The sequence below is a fragment of the Phyllostomus discolor genome, chromosome 3 (assembly GCF_004126475.2).
Source record: "Phyllostomus discolor isolate MPI-MPIP mPhyDis1 chromosome 3, mPhyDis1.pri.v3, whole genome shotgun sequence".
Taxonomy (NCBI): Eukaryota; Metazoa; Chordata; class Mammalia; order Chiroptera; family Phyllostomidae; genus Phyllostomus; species Phyllostomus discolor.
In genome coordinates this window covers 179,297,905-179,323,173 of record NC_040905.2, presented here as the reverse complement: position 1 = coordinate 179,323,173, position 25,269 = coordinate 179,297,905, and the positions used below count along the sequence as shown (strand labels likewise).

General features: G+C 38.6%; 1 protein-coding gene across 5 annotated transcripts in view; it reads right to left on the bottom strand.

The window, feature by feature from the left end:
- The window catches only part of NTRK2 (neurotrophic receptor tyrosine kinase 2), a 331,044-nt gene that overhangs the window by 272,300 nt on the left and 33,475 nt on the right, over positions 1-25,269 (bottom strand). For all 5 annotated transcript variants that reach the window (XM_028506291.2, XM_028506346.2, XM_028506288.2 and 2 more), the window contains 5 exons: positions 21,378-21,446; positions 18,359-18,513; positions 5,556-5,692; positions 4,922-5,054; positions 2,225-2,530 (listed from right to left, as the gene is read on the bottom strand). In XM_028506291.2, coding sequence (XP_028362092.1) covers positions 2,225-2,530; positions 4,922-5,054; positions 5,556-5,692; positions 18,359-18,513; positions 21,378-21,446 — 800 coding nt within the window. The remainder of the gene's footprint in view (positions 1-2,224; positions 2,531-4,921; positions 5,055-5,555; positions 5,693-18,358; positions 18,514-21,377; positions 21,447-25,269) is intronic.

Sequence of the window (25,269 nt, the reverse complement as noted above, 5' to 3'; positions counted from 1 at the left end):
CCTTGATGGCTGGTCCTTAAGTAAATACTTAAAGAGAAAAAACAAAGTCAGTCTTTTCAAAAAGCAGATATTTTTATTTTAAAGACCTGATAAAACTAATAAATCAACAAGAAGAGGAGAGGAAAAAAAGGCAGAGTACATCTTCATAGAGCTGAGCTTAATTTTTATTTTTGATAAATAAATGATTATTTCTTTTAAAGAGAATATTTGAGAGATTCCAAGTTATTCTTATGCCAGAAAACAATTTTTTTCCTATCACTAGCTAGGTTCATACTAACAGAAATAATTGATAAAAATGAGGCCACAGGGATAAGAAGAGCTAAGCTCTCCCAAACATTGGCACCACACAGAAATGTTCAAAACAAAATACATCAAAATCCTCCCTAAAATAGAAGCTGCTGACTATGTGCACCGAATGGTGCATATATCAAAGCACATAGACCACTTCTAAAATTTTAAATGCCTGACCTTCACCCTGCATCAAGTTCACCTCCAACAGTTTCAAAAGGCAGCTGGCAAAATTCAAATAAAGTCTGAAGTTCAGTTACCAGTAATGTACCAATGTCAGTCTCTCAGTTCTGACCAAGGTACTGCAGTAACGCAAGGTACCAACCATAGTAAACACTGGGTGCAAGGCAGCTGGGAACGCCCTCTTTTGTCTTTGCAACTTTTCCGTAAGTCTAAAATCATTCACAAATAATACATTTACTTAAAAACAGACAAAGAGCAGTTGCCCTAAAACAGAGTCTCTGAATTTAAATAAAAGCTGTATTCTCTAAAATATGCTGGAAAAAACACACACACAATAATCTGGAGATCTACTACAGCAACTGTAGCCAAGCAGCTAAACTCAATTAAGAGGAAAAATTAATGGAGAAGACAATTGCCTGGGGTGTCTGGATAAGGCATCCAAACATAGCTTGTGTTATATACTCCTGAAAGGCTGTTTATAAATCAAACTTATGGGATGCAAATCACATTTTGAACACTCTAAGGAAACATGTGCATTTGCATAGATGTTTAATAAATACCAGGACAATGGGAACACTTATCAAGCGATAAGAATTATGACACTTTCATTGACTGTTGAAGCTGGCTTTGCATGCATCACCTTTGTCCACGGAGTTGCTCTGCAAGCCACAGGACTTTATGCTTCCCAAGCAGTCCTCGCTTCACAGGCCTCCCAGTCTCTATTTTCCCTTTCTCTGCCAAGCCATCTTTGTGTGGCTTTGGTTAACTCAGAGCTATTATGATCAGGAATCCAATTTATGTACAGGTCCCAATATCCAAACACAAGCCTTGGCTTCCACAATACAACAGGTCTTTGGGCAACAAGACCAAGCAAGTATGAATACTCCACTGAACAAGAGGATCTGAAGCCGGTAAATGCCTGACAACTATGCTTGCTGTTACTTGGGCTCATGCTGAAATCCTGCTGCTGGCCACAGAGCAGACTCCTGATGCCAGCCCTCCTTTTCCCACCCCATTGGTCAGATGGAAACTATTACCAGTCCTAGAAATCAATACAAGATCTAATAAAAAGGATGCCTTAATTCAGCCAGTCCAGGTATGAAAAACATGCCAGGGAACTGGTTTCTCATCCATGGATGAGTTAAGGAGCATTCTGAGTTCCAAATGGATAAGGAGCTAGAAAATAGGTCTTAAATTGTTCAGGAGCCAAACATACAGTTCTCCTGCTCATGGTTTTGCCTGGGTCTTGCCATTGTGGCTACAAAATCTCATTAAACACTTGGGATAAAAATAATATGTGTATATCAGATCATTGTTCAAAATTATGCATTCCCCCATCACTTCTTTGGGAAGAGTATAAGTCCCCTATCCCTGGACTTGGCTTTGGCCCTGTGACTTGCTTTGACCAAGAGTATATGGGCTGAAGAGGCCACATGTAGTCCTGAACCTAGGTCTTAAGAAGCCTTGCATATTTCTAGCTGTGTTTTTGCACTCTGCACTCGCCACAGAAAGCAGACCTTCTGTGTAGCTGCTGCTTCTTCACCCTACACCCTGGAATAAAGACTCATGGGACAAAGCTGCTCCTGCTGACCTACAGACCCATTAGCAAGACCAGGTAGGTCAAAATGATGGGTCTAAATAATGATGTTGTAAGCCACTGGGTTGGTGGGTGGTTTGTTGTACACATGATTTTGTCCATAGTTGAGTAGTAGACCCTATCCTCTCTCCAGATACAAAAGCATCAGGTACTCACCACCATCAATTCCAGGCCAGCCCATGAAGTGAGCAGAAATCTGCTTCTCATCCTTCCCATACTCGTTCTTGGCTACTAACTTGTAGTCCCCATTGTTCATGTGGGTGGGATTATCCAGCTGGAGGCAGCCGTGGTACTCCGTGTGATTGGTAACATGGATTTTAGTACAGATGTATTTGGACTCATTCAGTATTGCCCCATTATAGAACCACTGAAGCGCCGGTTTGGGGTTCCCTTTCACAGTGAATGGAATGCACCAGTGGTGGTCTGAGGTTGGAGATTCGAGAAATGTGATAGTTGGCGCAACTAAATTGAAAAAGAGAGAGTTAATAGCATCAGAAAGCTCAAAAATTTTCCCCATCTCCAGATTTCTGTCATCGATAGGGGGTTTTATTCAACCATTGTTTGGTTTAAGAAAACACACATGACCTGCAACCCTGGAATCCAGCAATATTTTGTATCATCATCAAGGCTGATGCAACTCCCTACAGAGAGCTTCAGAGAGATTCCTTTCCCTACTCTGCCAAAGACCCGTGCATCACAGCTATTTTTCACATCTAATCAGTGTGGGAACCAGCTCCAAAGAGATCCCAGAGGTTTCTGACAGTGGAAAGGGTTCAACTGAAGTTGACTTCGGTTTGTGTGCCTTAATATTATATAGATTGATCATCAAAACATTGAGGGCCACTATTTTTAGAGTACTTCACTAAATAATACAAATAATGACTAAGATGACTTTGGAAATCTTGCCTGAAGCCCAAATCTCACATAAATTATGCAAAACAGATCAAATTGATCAATGCAGTAAATGTTCCTACCAATGCTGATTGATTTCACTGATTATCAATAGTAAATGCTCTTTAAAAGCATTGCATTTCATTATAATACAGTGGGGTTTTTTGGCTAGGATTTCAGATGTCAATGTTTTGATCCTTTCAATGCCTGAAATTCTATCTAAACCTGGACAAGCTAGAGATTATTTGAACATTAAATATAAAGCATTTTATGCTTTGGGAAACAAAGAAGCATCCTTAAACAGAGTAACTATCCTAAGTCATAACTGTTTTAACTGTTTCTTTTAATATGGTCTGACTTTGATAATTATACAACCAAGGACTAGAAAACACCCTTGAGACCTAATGGCATCATTTTTCAGATGGAGAAACTTAAATCCAGTGAGGTTAAGTAACTCGGTCAAGGTCACTGAGGGAGACAGATCTGAAACGAGAACCCAGGACTCTTGAGGTCCAATCCAGAAGCCTTGCTCCTTGTGCACTGCCTCCTGGTTGTGCACATTCCTCACATGAAGGGAAAGAAACTGGGGCCTGATGACTGACACACTCTGAGTGGGGTCCCTGCACAGGTTGTCTCAGTCGTTAATATTCTTTATCAACTATTCCTTCTACTCTTTATCCAAGCTTTGATAGATAAGGTTAATTTTTCAGATCATGGTTCCCATATAAATATCAACATAAACTGAGAAAATTTTGAATTTGCATGTCTTTATTTGTAGGTCTGTGTTACAAAAACAAGGACCACAGTGGGGTAGGAACCACACTTACCTTCCTCCCACCAGCCTAGGCCCCAATGCCCAGGATACACTTATTCATTCCACTATGCTCAAGTGAGCTTTTGGTGAGGTGCTGATTTAAGGACCTTCTGATTAAAGTCAGAAGCTGATTGTATAGGTTTGGGGATAACACTAACTTCAGGCTCCCAGGAAGGTCAAAATGATGAGAAGTTATGAATCCAGTATCTACTGGGCGTAGTGGTAGTACTGGCACTGGCAAAAGGTTGTGGTTGGTGATATCAGTCATTAGCTCCAATAGTCCCATAACAAAGGCCCGCTACGAGTGGACATTAACCAGTGTCTGCATGTGTGTGGTATGTATTTGTGCATGCACACATGCACACTCATGTCTTCCTCATTCAAATCCTTATTCAAACAGAATAAAACCTCATTAATTTATACCATGCCAACACAGGATTTGCAATGATGTGAACAGTATATGTGACTTTTACTGAATTCACACTGAACGTTACAGTCTGCAATGTTTAGATATGCATCATGTTATTTATAGTACTGGAAAATAATGCACATATGCTTAACAAGCACCAATACCCTCTATCTTAGTTTCAATGTATACAGAAATTTAAAGCAGTTATAATAAAAGGCTTTTGTAGGTGATAATAACTTTGAATAATTTAAGTAGGACTCCTCCAACCCTCTCATGGAAACTTGATGTCAAACCAATGAGGTTTTATTGCATCAACAGTAAAAGTAGGTGTTTATAAACAGCCAGCCCCATTCTGTAGGTATCAAAACTCTAGAGTCTAATATTGCTTTTATATAGAAAAATTTAGAAATTAGCTTATCAGAATTTAAGCTAAAACTTATGAACAAGAGGAGGGTAACCAGCTCAAATATATTCTTTCAAATAAAGACAAGGGAAGGCACAGAGGACAAGCTTAAGATCGAAAAAGAAGCTCAAGGGAAAGACACCGCATGAGGAAGAGAGATTAGCAGAAATAGAACAAGTGAAAGAGGCTGATAACATTTCTTAATTAAGTATGCACAGAACACTGCATACGCTTTTTTTTAACACACTTAAGCAGCACCCAGAGTGCCCCAACAACAAATGTAGGTGTGTCCATGATCATTTGCTATTAAAAACACATGCTGGTCTGATTACGTACAATGCACAGTGAGGTTCACAGAATCTTGATCTTCTCCTACAAGATTTTCTGCCACACAAGAGATTTGCTTTCCACTGTCATCGGATGAAATGTTAGTTATCCTTAAGGAGCCCTGTGTGTGGCTTGTTTCATTCTACAAATGAATTAACAGACAAAGATAATCTTTGTTAGGAGTGATCCCAAAGTGATGAGATTTGGGGTTTCTTCCCCTGACTAGAGAAAATAATTAGTAACATTAGAAAAAAGGCTTCCAGCCTAATCAAGCACAGGCAAAGGAGTAAATCAGAAGTTGTTCTATTTCTCTAGATTTTAATTGTTTACTATATGAAATTAGTTTAACCCTTGAACGCCTACCTACCTTCCTCCAAGGGAAAAGGAGAGTCACTCACCTTGTTCATGATGACACGAAAAGCTCACTAGAGACATACAGTCTCTCCAGATTATTGGGTTTACGTAAGTAAAATGCAAACCTGCATTAGTTTTTGTTAATTAAGAATAAATACAAAGACACACCAAAAATTCCTTGTATGTGGCTCTATAAAATATTAAATGGTTATCAGTAGATTAATACAACCTCAAGTTCTGAGACACTCTGTCATCTGTCTATGAACACAAAGCCAAAGACGAGCCTTACCATATGTTTGGAAACCAGATTACCGACATCCCAGTACAAATTCGGAACTGGATCACCCTCAACACTACAAGATAATGTGATAGACTTTCCTTCCTCCACAGTGAGGTTCGGCGCAGCCAAATTTGCTGACGGCAAACCTGTGCAACACAAAAAGTAAATGGAGACATATACAAATAAATGCATTATCAAAATATAGCAATAAATTGAAAACTCTTTATGCTTTAAAATTAATGGCAATTTATTTAATTTCTGAGACTGACTTATGTTGATCTGAAAAAAAGTGCCAAGTTGATAAGCTTTACAGATTTAATGTGAACCAGTCATGTGTGATAATAAGATTATTAAACAAATTTTACCTATTTCTTAAACCTGCTATTGCAGAATAACTTTTTGTTTTAAAAGACACTTGTTTGCAGAACTGTGTCCCCTACTTCCTTTTCTGTTCGATCATTACTAAAGCAGGCATTGTCTGTGGACCATCTTTGCTCCCCATCTCCTTCCCTCCACTTTTTTTATAATCAAGAACAAAACAGGGGGAGGCATCTACATTTTTTGCATAAATCCATTTTTTTTTTTGCATTAAGTACCTCATAAATCTAACCTACTACCAGACCTGGATTTTGAAAGAGTCAGACTATGGAAATAAAATGTAGCATCAAAGCATTTTTCAAAATCATGAAGCTTAACCGTGACAGCATTACAATGCTTCTAAGCTATATAAGTCATAGTTAAATATTATGGGTAAAACTGGTCATCCTGTTTATGACAGGATGAAACAAAGTAGATGGATCCTTATTCCAATGAAAAGTTCTTTGTGGAAAAATCCTGAGAAAGTGTTAGTTATCTGATAAAATTTTGAACCTTATAAACATTTTTCACTATTTCAAGAGAGCATCAATTTAATACTTTTACATTTCAAAAGCTGGTTTTCCCTTATTGATGCTGCAATCACTTCATTAAACAATCACATCTATGGGATGTTACACTGCTTTTAACCATATAGGAATCAGAGTATTTTTCACATAAAGACAGGTCTCAGAGAGTGTAACAATATGTCAGGTCCTGCCAGTCAAGCTAGTTAGTCCCTTGCTTGGTGTCAGAAGCTCTGCTTGGGACCGCATTCACCCCCACAGCTGTGCCCCATGGAACTATGACACATGATTAACTAAGGAGTAACCCGAAGATCAGAAAAGGCAATTCATCTTCAATGGCTGTTAAATTGCAATTAACCCACCCACCTAACGTTCTGTGACCCATGAGCTTCACAATAGTATGTATAAACCCTTCCTTTATGATGTGCTCCTTAATGACAAAGCCATTATTCTTTATTACTAAAGCCAGAGTGAAAGAAGATTTATACAGCACATGTCTCGTGGTGTTCCCACCATTGTCAGAGGACTTCCCAACAAGCTCTGGTTTTCAGTGACTGGGGTAACTTCCTCAGAGCTCTTCCTTCCTGTCTGCATCCAATAGACTGCAATGTTATGTCTTTCATGGCATTTCAGAAAGGCCCCTAACACTCTGAGTTCCACAGGACAATGAAGTGAATATGAGGGATCAAGAGTCAGTGCAGTTAACAGGAATGAGAACTAGATCAGAAGTCAGGAGCCCAAGACCCTAAATCTGACTCACACCATGTGGCCTTGGATGAGTCATTTCCTCTATCCCTGTGTTTTCTTTTAATTTCTATACAATTAAGCTGTTCATTTACAACATCTAGGTCTAAATCCTTCTAGTTCCAAAATTTGGTGACAACTTCCACGACAATTAAGCTTTCCAATTTATTAAGAAGGTGTCAAAGCAAGATAAGGGCTTACTCAGTGAAAAATCTCCTTGAACTCAGTGCTATAATCTAGATGACATTTTTAAAACTATGTATATTTTTAAATCAAAATATATAGGCACAGAGTTTGAAGAGTCTATAAATCTACAAAACTTGTTATGAAATATTCAATCTCCTTTGTAATAAATAGTAGTCTGTTTCCCCCAGAGGCACTCATTTCATCTCTGTTCAGTTCTTTTTTAGACCTGGATCCCTACATCACTAAATATCATGCTTATATTGCTACTTCTTGATTTTTCTGTGTTAACATTATCTGCTGACCTTTAACTATGGAATATAAGGCTCACGTTCACACAGAAGGCCAGCCCTGCCCACATGCCCATAGCACACTCGACATACTCTGTCTTCACACCCTTACCTATGCTGTGAATTTAGGTTGTCTAGATGTAGATGTAAAGTTTATTATAAAAATATGGACCCTACAAACAGCTGAATCATCATATGTAATGGTTATATTTTGTCAAATTTAAGAAAGCACTAATCATAGGCTATAACATTGTAATATATACCATTAAGAAAGAAAGAAAATTATGCCAATTCAACTATGATGTAATGCTTTCTCATCATGTAGATCTCCTATTATTTGGATGTTGAACCTTCTAGAATCCCATAAAATGTTTTCATCCATTGCTTCCTGTGTTCCATCTTTGTGTCTATTTGTTCTATTTACAGGGAGATTTCCTCAGATTTACCTGTCAAACCTGCTTTTGAGGTTTTCATTACTCTGTCACATATTTAGTTCCCAAGACTCATCTTTTGATCCTGAATGGCCTTCTGTTTTTATAGCACCCTGTTTTTACTCTGACTTCTGTGAGAGATTAATCATAATTTGTTTTTAAATGTTTTCTCTCCATATCAACCTTGTTTCCTGTAACTTTTTTCTTTCTCTTTGATTGTTTTGTAATTGTTTTTTATATTATAAGATTTTCTTAAACAGTTGGTGATCCTTGGCCAGTCGCACATCCATAAGAAGGAGATATTAGAAGCACTGCATATTTATTCACTGTTGGCTTCATTGGAGGAAAATATTATTGGCCTCCTTACTCGGTACTCCCTGAGGTCGGTATTATTAAATCATTTTGGGGAAGGGACTGGTCCAATTATTCAGATAATGTTCTTTCAGTGTCCTCCTTGGGAGAAGAAGGCTGGAAATATCAATATTCAGTATGTAAATCCATTGTTTTCTTACGTTTCTCACAGACTCAACTCTATCTGAAGATCCTCAAGGCTTTTGTTTTGTGCTCTTTAGAGAATAACCCTGCTTGGGGAGTGGGGGTGCAGTCACCTGGGATGTATGGAACAAAATGTGATTAACTCCTTCTTAACAGACTTTCAACCAATGTCCTGTGTACGGCATCCCCTGTACTGTTATTCATGAGCCTTGTAGTAGTTCTACAACACAAACCAAGCTTCCCCTTGCCTTTCTCCAGTGCCAACTGGGTAACCAGCATTCTCGGTGTTTAAGTCAATTACTACTCATCCATTCCCTCTCTGGCTTGCAATTAATTTGTGTGCTTTGTTGACTCTTCTGTCATCTTCTTCATGCTTATAGATTTATCTGCTGACGCTGTGGGACCACAGAGCCAGGGCCTGCCATGGTGCTTATTTTTAAGGGATGACCCAAGGCCTCCATGGCCAGGAGCAGCAAATGGAGCTGGGAGACACCCCTCTTGGTACCTCAAGTATAAACCTATGGGGGGAATTCCCTACCTTTTATAAATGTATCTCCTAATTTAGAAATTCTCAGCAGGAAGGGGTAAAAATAAAGAGGTTCTCGGCAGAGAATCCTATGCCATAATCTTAATTTCCCCTGTGATATCTAATAGAATTTCCTTCAAGCCTAAGCTTGTATAACAATTCTAAAAATATTTGTTTAATTATAGCAACAATAATAGCACTCATTGGGCATTCACTAGACAAGATACTCTTCTCTAATACTTGAAGTTTTTGTTTTATTTAATCCTTACAACCAATCTTAAAATTAAGTATTTTGGCCTCATTTAATTAAGGAAGTCTATGAATTTTGGAAAAGTCAAATCCATCTTCTAAAGTTGCCCAAACCTTTATCCTGGGATGTGAACCCCATGCTCAGGGTCTTCACAACTACTCTATACCACCCCCCCAAACTGCATATAATCATGTCAGCACAGACCATAAACACCAATACATGTCTGTGATCTAGGAATTTGATTCATTTAAAAAACAGTTACATTTCTATTTGTGAGGGAAGAGTGAGTCCCTCTTATTTACAGAGAAATTATATCATGCTGTCATAGCAGTTTCCAAAGGAATCTGTGCAAAATTGGCCAAGTCTAGATCTTTTAAATGTAAAGTCTTCCGCAAATGAGTAAGCATCTGACTCACGTTAATTCTACATTAATATGCTGGCCAAAGACTTAATAATGGAAAAAACAATCTGTACTTGAAATATCACTTCAGGTTTAATTAGCACAATAAAAATGAATTGTGAAGCATGAATAGCCAAAGCAGAATAAACCATTTGCCAGGCACTACACTTCCTGGCTTAATAAGATTTGAAATAGGCACAAGAACAGAGCAAAGCTCAGCAACGCTTCCAACCGCTTCTAGCACTACTGTAATGGGATCCTGACTGAAGCTTCAGAGACGTCTTGCTTTGCATCTGAGAAGCCTCACCAGAGGTAAGAGATGGCCGGCTGCCCACGCAGACAGACACCTTTAGGACAATGTCTCTGGACCTGTGTTCAGGGAAGACATACCAGCCTGTAGACCTCAGCAGAAAATCATCAACCATCTAGTGAGGAGGCTGACTTTCTTTAGACCAGAGTTTTTCAAACTTTAATGTGCATATGAATCAGCAGCAGATCTTGTTAAAAATGTTGCTTTTCATCCCAGCACGTCTGGGTTGGAGCCTAAGCACCCACATTTCTAACAAACTCTCCATTCCACAGACCACACTTTGAGCAGCAAGGGTTTCAACAACAGATGTAACAATTGTTCATGAAGCTTCTGCTTCAAAAGCTATTATTCTTAAAACTGACAGGGGCCTGAGCAGTCCTCTAGTCCACCAAACTTCCCCCAAAGTGTGAGCGTGTGCTTTGAAAATATAATTCCTTGAGGTGCTCTGTGGTTAAAAAAAAAACTATACAAAATTCTGTAACTCTGATGTTCACTATGCACATTACCATATTCAGAGCTCTGAGAAGTCCTGCTCTAAAGAAAACCATTTAACATCCATTGACCTTATATTCCCCAAGCTTAGGTGAGTACATACCATTTCTTTGTGGTATCTTGTTGTGGCTTTATTTTTATCTGAACTAATTTCACCAAATATAACATATATACATATTTAAATTCAGGTATAAACTATATTTAAAGCTAAATATTCATATTGATGATAATAATACCATTAATAAATATTTAGGGAGTACTTGCTATGTGTTAGATCTCATCTATGTTCTATATAATCTTATCAGTCAACTTTGAAACTCTAGAAAGCAAGTATCATTAATATCCCTATTTCCAAGTGAAGAAATTAAAGCTTATGAAGTGTCACAAATAGACAGCTATGAGTGGGAGCTGGTCCTGACCCACACCTGTCTGTCCCTGGCCCTAACCAATACACTGAGTGGCTGATTACTGGACTCTTCCATGCCTCTGATCCCTTCTATTACTACACACTTCTTGAGAGTTGACCATATTGATTAATCCCTCTAATCACTAATTCCAATGCAGGGTCTCACTTTCTAATAATTGAAGAAAACTAACCTGAAATCATTTTTTTATTATTAAGTAGGCTTTGTAATAAATGAGATGGAACAAGTTTGGGTTTTATTTTTCAATATCCACCCATAAGTCTGAATAGTGTTTTTTTCTAATCTTTTAGTGATCCTGAGCTCTCTTCATTTTGTTTTGGGTCATCACTCTGTATGTATAGAAATGTTCAAGTAAACTATGATTTTGTCTACTTTCTGTCTTCTCTCTTCCTATCTTCTTGGAATATCTTCCAATTCATTTGTCTCCAAATCATATATATTTCACTATCAGTAACGAAGCCAGAATGAGCCTGACCTATTCTGAAGAGGCTGCTTTACACCTGGTTACAAAAATGACAAAATTAGCCAAGAGACTGCCCAAGCTCAAATAGGAACTGTGACTCTCTGCTTGTGTGAGCTGTTATGACAGTGACAGCAACTATAAGACTTCTAAACACAAAAATGTCAACAGTGGCTGACAGGTTAGAAAGAAACAGCTTCATTTGCCATTCTAAAAAGGTAGAAAAAAAGGAAGAATCCATTGTGTGGCTTGCCTTATTTTAGCAAATAAAACCTGATCTCTAATTAAAGTAAGCAAAGCAGTAAACTAGATTTTGTACATGTTTTTCAAAAGAAAATCCAGCTACGAGGCTAGGAAAATGTTTTATACCAATCTAACTTTCACATAGAATATTAATACAGCATTTCCTTCTAATCTGCTATAAAACAAAGAAGTACTATCAATCTGTTTTCCTAGTTCAAAACAAACAAGAAAAAAGGTATGTAGAAATATGCTAAACAGATGTGCACTACCAATTATGGTGGAAACCAAAGTAATTCTTAAAAATAAATCATTAAAATCGATTTACCTGAAGGAATCAGGCCTCTCCTTCCAAGCCCCCATGGACTGACCTTTCCCATCATAAACAGTATTTTGATGATGTCTTAAGGAGTCTCCACATTAAAAGTTTGAAGGTTGGAAATGTGGAAAATTGATATTGTTGGTATAAATAACAAGGGAGCCAGAAGCAGGACTGATTTCAATCCATGAGACCATTAAGGGTATTTTATATAGTAACTGCACAGTCCTTCAACCATCAACTGAATTAACACCTTATGTCCCCTGTTGGCCATGCTAACCAGTTACTAGTAAAATGCGTTGAGGAATGGTTTTGACCTGACCCAGAGGAATTTTGCCTTTTTTAAATATATTCGCCACCTGGTTAAAACAGAGCATTCTATCCACTACTAACACCTCCTGAAGAAACTCTCTTCCAGAGGTTTGAATCATAATTACAGTATAAAAATATTAAAGTGAAAAATCTTTTGCAAACCAACCACTGATGATCAACCAGTGTATAGGAATTGAGTACAAAAATTTAGAATATGCTGTGCGATAAGGAATTTCATCATTAAGAAGTAGCAGGGGATTTTTTATGTGGAGTGATAAATAACTTTCCTTCGTTACCACTTGTATGGCTCTGTTTTTGCCTTTAGAACCAATGCTCCTAGCACGCTTTCTTTTCTGATTAATGTGGAAATTTTATATGAACATACTGTGTTGCCGTGCAGTTAATAAAGTTTTTCTAAGGTGAAAAAGGACTTTGTGGAGAAACAGACCGTAACATGTTCCACAGCATGAATAACTTTACCATAATTCACAGCAGGAGGGGACTGTTAGAGAAATACCGTGAGGCGTTTTGACCACGCTGCTAATGGGAACATGGGAACGGCGCAGTTAAAGTGCCCGCCCCGCCTGCCACGCTCACTTAATCACTAAGGGCCAAAGGAGAAAAAAAAAGAAACAAGACCCTTCAAAATGCAATGATAATTGGTCATCTAGATGAATGTCTATCCGCTGTGCTGTACACCTGAAACTAATACCAAAAAAAAAGTGTTGAGTGCATCCTGTAAGCGAAAAATAAAATTAAAAAAATATACACAATTTCAGAAGTTTAAAAAACACAATGATCCCTGGCTAGCATAGCTCAGTGGATTGAGCATGGGTGCGAACCAAAGCATCGCAGGTTCGATTCCCAGTCAGGGCACATGCCTGGGTTGCAGGCTGCGTCCCAAGTGGGGGCCACATGAGAGGCAACCACACATTGCTGTTTCTCTCTCTCTCTTTCTCCCTCCCTTCCCCTCTCTAAAAATAAATAAATAAAATCTTAAAAAAAACACAATGATGACAACAATTTCAAAAAGAACTACAAAATATGGTCTAATTTAGCTAGAATAACATGTGTTTAAGTTCTCTTTACTAAACTGAAATATCCACACCATTATATTAAAAATTTGGTCCGATCTGATCATTAATATAATATGGTCAAGCATTTATCAATTGATCAATTCAGCAAATATTAATCCAATCCCTATTATGTTCAGGGAGTCTGGAGGATTCATGTTTTTATGTAAAATGTAGACAATTTGTCAACCATATAATCCTACAAAAATACAAAAAATGGGAAGTTTTTTTGTATTTGTTTTTAATCACAGTTGGCATTCAGTGTTATATTAGTTTCAGGTGCACAACATGGTGATTAGACATTTATATATACATTATGAAGCAATTACCTTGATACATTATGAAGCAATTACCTTGATAAGTTTAGTATCCATCTGACACCATACATAGTTATTAGAGTATTATTGACTCTGTTCCCTGTGCTGTACATTTTATATCCAGTGACTATTTTTATAATTGGCAATGTGTACTCTTTAATAAAGGAGAAATTTTTAAAGAAAGCCCACCTTGTAAAAAATTAAATCCCAATAGCTCTTTTTACTGAAATTAAAATATCACTAGTTGCAAACTATATGCAATGGCCATAGTTATTGGCAAATTGGTTTGCAATGATTAAACACACAAGGGCACATTCTTCTGAGTCAGAGTAAGCTAAAAAGTTTTATCACAAAAAATGGAACTAACATGAATTCAACATACTGTGACTTAATTAAACACAACAGATATGTTTAAAAGTTTGCAATGGGTGAGATGCAATGGAAAAGCCACTGAGCATGAATCTATGTTTTCAACAAGGTCTACCTTGAAGATGTGAGCACATTATCTGTTTTCTTCAACATGGAGTTTCAGAGACAGAATTGAAACACCAAAAATCTAGTGTAATTTACTTTCTATCTTACTTCTCTTTAAAGAAGGGAAACTATCATGAAGAAAATTAATGCATGACTAAGCCCCATATTGAAGTTTCCCCCTTGCATCTCAAATCTCTAAAAATGATGCAAAACTGTTTAAAATGCAGAACCATGTTGAAAAACAAGAAAGCATACTGCTGAGGGATGAGAAACTGAGGAGCCTCTGAGCAAGAGAAAGCAGGGAAATAGGATTAAAGAAAAACAGCCCAGCTCCAAATGAACACATGGCATGTATGAGACAAAACAGGGAGGCAGTAAGCCCACCCAAGGCTGAAGGGGTGAACTGCAAGGCAGAGTAGATCCCCACCTAGGCCAAGCCACAGGGTCATTGGTTAACCACAAGAGGAATAGACTGTCCACATCCCACCCCTACCTTCCCATTGTGGGCACAGACCCAACAACAGCTGTAGCACCACCCCCCGCCACCCCAACCAGAAGCAATGAGGGCAAGAACTTAACAGGAAGAAATCAGTCTTGCCAGGTGCTGTGACAAGCTAGAGATGTAGTGAGCCCCAAGGTGGAAAAGGCATTTCAATCACAATAACCTATCACTGGAGATCGTAGAAATTAAACATTGATTGTTGGAAGAAAAAATTTCAGTAGCTGCAAAAATAGCTGAAGGGAAAAGTAGTGAGGAAGCCAATTCTCCCATAATGCAGCACAAACGAACAAGCAGATGGAAAGTATTACAGAAAGTATTACAGAAGGGATGAGAGGTATGAAGGGAGGAGCCGGAAGTATGAATAGTCATCTAAATAAATTAGAAAATTCTTTCAGAACTAAAGACATGAACACTCATACTGAAATAGTATGCTGGGTATCAACCAGAATAATTTTTAAGCGCGCGCGCACACACACACACACACACACCTCTAGTTACACTGTAGTAAAATTTAAGAATAACATGAATTAGAAGAAACTTTTTAAAGCTTCAAGAGGAAAAGAAAAAGCAGAGGTTACCTATCAAGAAACAAGCCGCAGATTGGCCACAAGCTTCTCATCAGCAACATTGAAATACAGGGAAATATGGCACAATATCTGCAAAATTCTAGTGTTTTTCTGAGTCTAGAATTTTATACTCAGCCAATACCACTGAGAAGAAAAAATACAGGCTGATTACAGGCAAGAACATGACAATTTTATTTTTTTAATTTCCCTGAAAAAAGTACTAGAGAATACACTTCAAAAAAAAACCCTCAAAGATGAAGTGGTAAAATACAAGTAAAAGTCAGTGATACAGACAAAAATATAGTAAATCTTCCCAAAAATCAAGTAACAATCTAAAAATAAAATCCCAGATGAAAACAATGTGAGAACTGGGAGGAGGAAGCAAAGAGAAGTAAAATATCGTGTGAAGGGTTAGCTCTAGATACATACAGAAAATATGTTTCAATATGTGTGGTGTTTTGTCTTTATACAGTTACAGAAACAAACATAATTTATAACTTTCAAAGAATTAAGAAAAAATAAAACAAAGAATACTATCAACAGAAGAAAAAGCAAGAAAAGGCAGCTACAGAAAGGCTATAAATGGGCAACTCACTGAAGAATAAACACAATGTCCAATAAACACGGAACATACCCAGTAGTAAACAGTAAAAGACAGACCAGAAAGCAATAGTATACTATTTCTTAGACAAAAATACATTTGTTAATATCAAGATACACTTTTCTGGGGTGGCTATAAATTGGTACAGCCACTTTTTAAAGTGCAAACTATAAAAAACGTGGTTCCTACTATGTTCTCTAGAAAAGTCTTTGCATCTGTATATATGCTTATTGAAACATTTTTATAGCAAGGAAAAATGTGAAATAAGCTAAATGTCCATCAATATGGAAAATGTAATGTAATTAAGACATATTCTGCCATGAATACCATGCGATGATCAAAAAGAATATGATAGATCTGTGGCTACTGACCTGCAACGGTCACAAACAAATACAGGACAAGCTTCATGTGTAATATGGGAGGGTATTTTTGTAACAAAATGTACCAATATGTGTTGTGCAATTATAAATAAGCAAAAAGAAATAAAATAAAAATAAACAGAAAAATAAAACAGTAAGCATATGAAAGTAGTAGAAAAAGGAGTCTATCAATTCTCCTTTTATAATGTTGCTTTTTGAAAAGCATTGTTGACATTGAAATCAATGGTGAATGTTACAAACCCTAATCGATCCATCAAGCCCATGCCCTCTGATGCTGCATTCAACATCTCACGCTCATTCACACAATGCATTGACTAATTTGTAGAAATCAAATAAAAAATTATTGAAAATTGACAAATTGAGGGAAAATCAGGACCAGGCCACTGTCACTGGTCCCCTGCCGCAGTCACAATGGTCTATCATCGACACACAGCGTGAAGTGCATTGCCAGAATGCTCCAAGACAGCCTGACTGAAAATTAAAATAAAAACCAGTAGAAGTGGTTTCAGGTGAGGGCAACGCAGACCGCTATCAGGAGGCAGTTTGTACAATCAGAGCAGGAGTCAGAACTTTCTCTATTTTGCGCTCAGTGTTGCTGAGCCAGCGTGGTCCCAACAGCCATGGGGAGGATTTGGGAACTGGCCAAGAGGCCAGGCGACTCAACATTGGATTTCTTGTCCCTCTAGGCAATTTCTCTCAGTGGTGCAAATTTATACCAGAACAGAGAACAGTTACCTTCTTATCAATCAGGAAAAGACATATATTAAAAGTGGGTTTTTTTTTCAGTGTTGGCTAGCAAAGAAAGCTGAGGGAAGCTGGCAAGGGAACAAAGCCTGATTCCCCCATTGTGAAGACAAAGATCTCTGGTTATGACAGAAAAACCTGTGGGAAGGGGGTAACTGCTATCTTCCAAGCCCCTACAGGTTAAGAAACAAACACTTAATCTTTCTCTTTATTACATTCTCATCAAAAATAAGCAGCAGCTGTATTTTCCTTAAATGAAAATTGCCCCTCAACAATAGGGTCTTCTGAAAACAAAGAAGCGGATGTTTATGGTTTAATAGGAAGACTCCTCACAGCCAAGAACCAGCTGCTACATGGCTTTGTACTGAGTCACCAGCCACCAGACCAGAAGATTAAATATTATTGTGAACTGATTAACTGGTTGACTAACTGATTAAAATTTTAACAGAGGAACAATACGAATATGTTAGTATTGTAGAGGTGTGTCACAGAAGCCCTTAATGGTAAGATCCTAACAGGCGCTCTTAGATTCTCCTTCCCTATAAACACACCGGCCCTTACAGAAAGCTGTGATTTTATCATATGGTGCCCTTTTAAATTCTGGGGGTGTAAATGCTGAGGAGAGAAGTGTGGACAAGAGTAAAGGAACAGACTGTAAAACTCAGACATGGGGGAAAGTACATATAAGGGCAAATCTGTGGAGTCCCATCAAAAGACACAGACATCTGGCAGCAAGACAAGTTGAAGGGAATGTGCTGGATTGAACTACATTTTCTCATGCTGCCAGGACACTTTATCACCTTGAAATCCTTTCCTCTACATGACGTGGGTGCCAACCAAGTATATTTGTGGCCAGTGGAGTACCACACTCTTAGCAGATACTTTTTGGATGGATGGATGGATGGATGGATAGATGGATGGATGCTTGCATGGATAAATGGATGGGAGGATGGATGATAAATGGGTGGGTGGGTGAATAGATGGATGGATGCTTGCATGGATAAATGGATGGGAGGGTGGTTAGATAAATGGATCGATGGAGCTATGGATGGACACATGGATGCATGGATGGATGCATGGATGGTTACATGGGTACATGAAGAGATGTGTGGATGCATGGATGGACAAATAAATGAAGGAATAAAGGGTGTACTTTTTTCTCTGTGCACTTTAAAGTCAACATTCAAAATTAATATTTTACTTGCAAAAAATGTTCAGCAAAGTTGCTCCCAGCTGATTTCTCCACACTGTACACAAATGTTGCTCAACTCACTGGAGACATCAACAGCATACTGTATAAAATCTGGGTAGTAGTAATCTTCCCAGACTCTCTACCACCCCAAGTCAATTAGAATAATTAATAGCAACTAGAACTCATTGACTTAAAAGTAAATTACCACAATTGGGTATCTGCAGGTTTGCCAGAGGGATATTCTTGCTGCTTTCATTTAGGCAGTACAGATCCTGAGTTTCTGGACTGGATTTAGTCTCCTGAAAAGTCTTGATCCACATAATATCACAGGAGCACATAAATGGATTGCCCACCAAGATCCTACGTGGAACAAAAATAAAACCTGGTCAGGCTTCCCTCTTTTAATTTTAACGACATTCATGTTCACAAGGTACTATACAATTATAAATTTTTTCTAGCCAGCAATCTTTGAAAGTCATACCCACCTTTACAATATAAAGGTACTTATTCATTAATTTAATACTTACTGACCTTCTGCTACATGCAAGCATCACTGTAAAAGCTAAATGATGCAAAATGAAGACCTTTCAGAATAACAGGGGAAAATGATAGGGACAGAAATAGCTATAATGTAGGATAGAAGAGGGTGTCTTATAAAATGGGGAAAATAAGGTGCCATAACAAATTTATCACAGTTACTATACAGTTATTAAGAAGATCTAAGTGAAGATGCCAACAGGAAGTTTTCAGGAATACTAACATCCTTATTTCCGGTCAGGCTAGAGATTGAAGTGTTATTTAATAAGCTCAAACTTCATGGGGGGCAAAGCAACATCATTTTCATTTAAAATGAGACTGTAAATACAATGCTAGACTGAAGTGTGAGAGCTAATCAGGGGGCATTCACAGCTTTCTGCAACCACAGGTCAGTATGACTGATGCAAGGAAGTCGGAGCGAACATGAGAGAGAATCTGGGAGGGAGCTCTTAGACCTCCAGCCTGAATGTGCACACGTGCACACATGGCTACACACACACACCACACAGGAGCTCTTAGACCTCCAGCCTGCATGTGCACACGTGCTCAGGAGTTTAGACAGCATGTGCAACTGAGCTCCAGATTGAGCCTCTTGGCCCACTGTGAGAGGGTCTGCTGAGATAAAGCCACCATTCAGCAATGCTGCCTGGACTCCTGTGGCCTGCGACTAGTGAGAGAGGAAATAGTCAAAAAGGAAAATAAAAACCACAAGAAAAAAATCTTTAAATGCTTATTTATAATACCCAGTGGTCCATTTAAGATGAATTCCATTTATGGTAATGAGCCTTTAAATGAGGCCATTTAAAATCGTTACATAGGCTCTGCCTGGCATTAACCACAATACTTAAGATTTCTATGAGGACAGGACCTGGGCTTCACAACATCATTTACTCCTGTGGTTTTCTGGTCGGGTTCTAAGAATCTCAGGGATCCCTGGAGTCTTTTACAGGAGTTTCTGTGGGGGAAATGTGGTCATGGCAGACTCATTTAATTTGTGTCTTCTTGATGGCCTCCAAGTATCCCTCCAAAACCAAAATAAGATTTGATGCTATCAGATATGGAATATAATGCAGAAGAGATCCACAATGTTCAAGCCCCCATAATCCAAGCTATTTCCTGGCATTCTGAGTACATAAAACACTGAAGAATCTTTCTGAAAAGAAAGTCTGATTGAATCCACACAGGGGGTAAAGAAGCGAGGGGTTCTTCAATTATACGTATAGCAGTGATCCTATGACCACAAAAAGCTGGCAGACAACTGGCTTCTCCCTCTAGCTTACTGTGCAAACTCCTTTTGCGGTGATTGCTATTATGCTTATTTGTTTAGGCCTCTCCCTCTCCCTCCAGAGAGCAGAATCCTGGAACACAGAAACAGTTCTTATGTCACCATGGCCTAGTGCCATGGTACTTTGATTTGTAACAGGACACAATTAACATTTGTTGAATGAATTGATTAAATATGTTGCAGGGAGAATATTGAAACATATGAATTTGGAATCAGAACTCTAATTTTTAACCCACCAAGAGTATTTCCTGCAGTGATGCTTTAAAATTTTTTTACAGAGTTCCTTACTCTATTTCATATATCTTCCTTAAGTTTTTCATGTCTATTTCTGGGTTAGAGGTAAACCTAGTACTCCAGCTACCGGAATTCATTTTATTCCAAATAATTGCCTATCACTAAGACTTTTACCTCGTAACCACCATTACTACCAATTAGCTTGTTGTTGCACCACTAGTGACATCTTCTGATCTGCACCCTACAACTGGGTGGACCCTACAATTCAGGCAACATACAGTGTAGGCAAAAGTTTTGCCTGGTATTTGAAGGTCTTGTCCACCTGGGCCCACCACTGCTGCCCAGAGCCTCTGCTTTAGGGTTCTTTGAGCACCTTAGCCATAGGAATGTAAACTATTTACACGTGCTCCATAATGATAACACAAAACTCGAACACACTTGGAAATGCTGGCTATTATTTATCAACACATTTCAATGTTTTTCCTATCACTTTATAGCCAAGGAAATTGGGGCATAAGGGTAAGTACTGAATGCAGTGGCAGACCCAGAAGAAAATCAGACAAGAAGGGGTAAGTAGGGAGAAGGTCTATCTGTCCTCCAGTGTTCACGAAGCACCAGCAAGCAGTGGTCAGTGGGTAAAAGCTGGCACGTTTGCCCCCAGTGATTTTCTCCTTAAATGGGTTTTCATTCCCCTAGGGCAGGGGTGTCAAACCCATTTTTGCCCAGTGGCACATCAGCCTTGTGGTTGCCTTCAAAGGGCCGAATGCAGTTTTAGGACTGGATAAATGTAACTACTCCTTAACTGTTAAGGAGTTGACACCCTTGCGCTAGGGTCTGGACATCATAGAGACCAAACAGATGCCAGGAGATACACAATCATTTCCATAGAAAGCCTCCATCTTTTTCCCTTTTCCCTTCATTAGAAAATAATTCATTTATGTAAAAACAATATTTAAATTCATTAAAAATGATCTATTACTGAGGTTTCTACTTTTATTGCTGAATCATGTCTTCATGAGGGAAAAAAAAATAAGTAACCAAAAGTTGAGAAATCTTTTTTCAAGAATTTTGGCATAAAAATAGATCTGCAGCATCACTCATTAAAGAAAATACTTAGTTGCCCTTCTCCTTGCAAAACTGTTTCCCCAAACAAAAAATCATTACTTACAGCTCAGACAAGTCAAGGTGACGGAAATGTTTCCTAGACAAACTCGTCAGTTTATTTCGGGTAAAATTGCTGGAAGGAATCAAAAACATGAAATGTGAATCTAAAATGATACATTTCAGAAATAAAGTATTCAAATAGAGGCTTTTTTCACAGTATAAATGTATTTGATCCTGGCTCAGGCCTTGCTTAGACCCAGTCATCTCTTCCAGCTGAAGTAACGGCTTCGTTTTCCTGCCTCTGCTATAATTTTTGCCGATGGAGGAAGAACCATAAAATTTTCATATTATTTTAAATCTCTTTTTTAACCCAAAGGCTTATTTTTCTTATGCCGATTCAGAGCCAAGTTATATACCTCCTGGAGATTTCTGACCTTTTAAACAATTAATAGAAAGATTACATTTAATTTCATTTAAAACCACAAACTCACCAGGGAGAAAAGATGCTTTAAAACTAAAAAGCATCATGAATATTTTGAAGTCATGTTCAATGATGGATAAAGTCATGTTCAAATGAAGTCATGTTCACATACATAACTCTGAATATGAACTGGACTTAATACATCCTTATAGGAAAGAACACACCTACTGGCTGATAAACTCTGCTGAGATTGTTTATTTATGACTTCTAAATAACCAGCTGATACCACAATGAGCACAACAAAAAATCAGATCCTGAGAAATATGTCAGATATTCTCTTGAACTACTCTAGCTACATGCCATTTTAACATTTGGACCAATCAGTGAGAAGGTGGCATATTTGTGATTGAAAAAATAATGCTGACTTTACTGACATGTTCTAAACATGTAGTTTTTTTTCAGTGTACAGGAGTTGTAGTTTCCACTGATCAATGCCATGAGACCCTGATCTGAGCCATATTCCTGGCAGCTGAATCTGTGAATCTGTTTACTAGTTGAATTTATTTTAAAAGTGTCCAGTGATCAGGTCCCTAGACATGTGTTTAGTAAGTAACATGAATATAAAACAAACATCAACTTTCACAAAAACAGCCAAGACCTCAAAGAATTGCCATGAGCCTTTCGGTGTGTTTCCTGAAGTAAGTGATGGGCTGAGAGTCAGATGAGGACGGGAGACCCGAGGGTGACAGTAATCCTGGACCCTTATGTGAGCTAATCTTTGTGTCAGCCTAACAAAGTCATCAATTAATAGTATCTTGGTGTGCCCGACCTCCAGAAGGGGTTCAGCCCACGAGCTCATCCATGAATAAAGAAAATGCTCCCTTTGTGCCTCATAAGTTAAGGATGCGTGCCCACTCCTCAGTTTGTTCTATGCTGACATTTCCACTCACCCAAACTCTGACCTACACCAGGGTGCCCTCTGCCTTCTGTGTATGCGTCTTCTCTTTTCACTCTGAGTGTTGAGTGCTCACCCACAAAGAAAAGGTACTCTATACGGAAGTTTAAAAATGTGGCCACAAAAAATCTTTTCTTTCGGACTTTGAATTAAGAATAGCTTTCATTGGAGTATAATACATTGATGAGTCAACTTGCCTGTCTTCCCCACAGTCTTGGAGACACAAATATTTTCAAGTTCTTCAGAATCCCCCAACCTTCTGTGGGGGGTGTGGGGAGGGGTTAGGAGGAGCAGAAACCTGCTCTTCCTCCCAAGGAGAACAGGAGAGAAGAGCAAAGAAAAGGACACTCATTTTCAAGGCTCTTGGGTCAGCCAGCGAGCCGGCACCAGGAGCAGCTGCCCCTATCCGGCTGCCAGCAGCACAGCCCGGAGCCGGGTTACGCGCCAAAGAACAAGATGAGTTTTATGAACCATACTTATTATTGGGACCAAAAGCCAAAAAAAAAAAAAGGAGAAGGAGGAGGGGATGAAAAATAAATCAACAATACTCTTACTGTCTGATTATAAGACTTTGAAAAGGAGCTAATTAGCACCTCTGTAAAGCTTCTGGAAAATACAAATGCTGCTTTTCTCACAGTCTCTGGGCTCTAGGGGGGCCCGGAATTAAGGCACCAAGCAATAAAGTCAGTGACCAGTCACAGGGGCTCTGGAAAATCCCCATGCCAGGGTGGAGCGGGGAGTGGCAAAGGAACCAATTTGAATTTCCTTAAAATTCAAAATGAGATGCTCTGGTGCACATTTGTACACCACCGACAAGCTAACAGGGATGATCAGCATATTCCAGGGACACCGAGAAACAGCTTCTGACACACAGTTCTTTCCCAGCTCACTGTCACCCATCATGCTGATATTCACGTTAAGGGCGCAATTCACTTGTGGGAAACCCCGGGGGAGAGGCAGCCAGTTGCCCCAAGTCCTTGCTCCTTAGCAAAGGTTGGGACTAAGGTCTGGAAAGACAAGCACTGGCCTTGAGCCCCTCCTCCCTCCCTGCCATTCTCAAAAGCCAACTATTTAATTTAATTCCTTATTTTGGTTAGGAGCCTCTTTTGTCACATAAATGTGTGAGCCTTAATGAAATTTCATGACTTCTTCATAACTGTCTGAATACTTGCCTGACTTCATTCTGCCTTACCATGTAACCATGCCTACAAATATCAATAGCATTTTTGCTGTTTGCCCAATGATTAGGCTTCCAGACAATTGACTTTTAAAGAAACTATATGGGATATGTCCATCTCTTCTAAAAAAAAAAGATTTTATTTATTTATTTATTTTTAGAGATTGGGGAAGGGAGAGAGAAAAAGAAGGAGAGAAATAACAATGTGTGGTTGTCTCTTCTGTGCCCCCTACTAGGGACCTGGCCTGCAACCCAGGCATGTGCCCTGACTGGGAATCGAACCAACAATCCTTTGGTTCACAGGCTCATGCTCAGCCCACTGAGCCACACCAGCCAGGGATATCCATCTCTTTTGTTTTCTATTTTTAAATGGCACCTCTTTGCAAGACAGGGATAGATACCTGGCTTTATATAAGTTATGCACAACACACAGAATGCCACTAAAATTATTCTATCATATATCACCCTGAAAAAAATACACAAAGTGGCTTTCGGTTTCCTAAAAATAGCATGCAACAAGAAAAGCAGGGAAATATAAAAGGTACCCTAAAGAAATAATCAAGTCTATTACTAAAATTATAATTAACCATAGCCCACTAAACAAAAATCACAATAGGGGAAGTGATATGGTAAAAGAGCCAATAAAATGTGGTTGTTGAGTAATTTGGGTCTAAAGTCAGCTATAATGAAAATACCAGAAATTAACTAATGAGGTCATCAATTACATTTAAGTGATTGCATTAGGGCATTTTGCCTCTCTCTTCTCTCCGACCTCTCCTGTTTACGCTGTCAAGAACTTCGCAGACCTCAGATCTATGCAGGCAAACCAACCACAGTGATGATGCCAAAAGCATTTAAGTGAAATATATTAAGTTCCTTGGAGTTTTATCACATTTCTGCCAAGTGTTTTTTATGTTAATTCTACAGACTTTATTTTTAAACTGACTTCGTCATTAATGGCACCTATAAAATATGACGCCAACATACTAGCTTTATGAAAGTAAGATTTTTTCATAATATCAAAACATCTCCATAGAGAGTCCAGGCAACAAGTTCTCAGGGAATGATTTCTTCTATAGCTGGCATGGAAATCGATTGGAGAACTAGTCTCCCCCCAAAAAGAAAGAGGACAAATGTTACAGGAATGGCTGATCCTCAGTTGCAGGGATGGCACTGGTTTTATTTCTGTACTTACCAGAAGAACCTGGCCAAGGGTGAGGCGTGGAGTCCTAATTCTGTCATCTTCAATCTGTGGACCTGAGAATGCCCTACACCTCCCTCAGCCTGATTTTCTGCCCATGAAACGGGAGTAGAAATGATCTCCCCTACCAACTGGTAGAAAAATCAAGTGAGATAATGCAGGTGACTATGAGACACATAAGATATTGCCACAGAGAATTCAT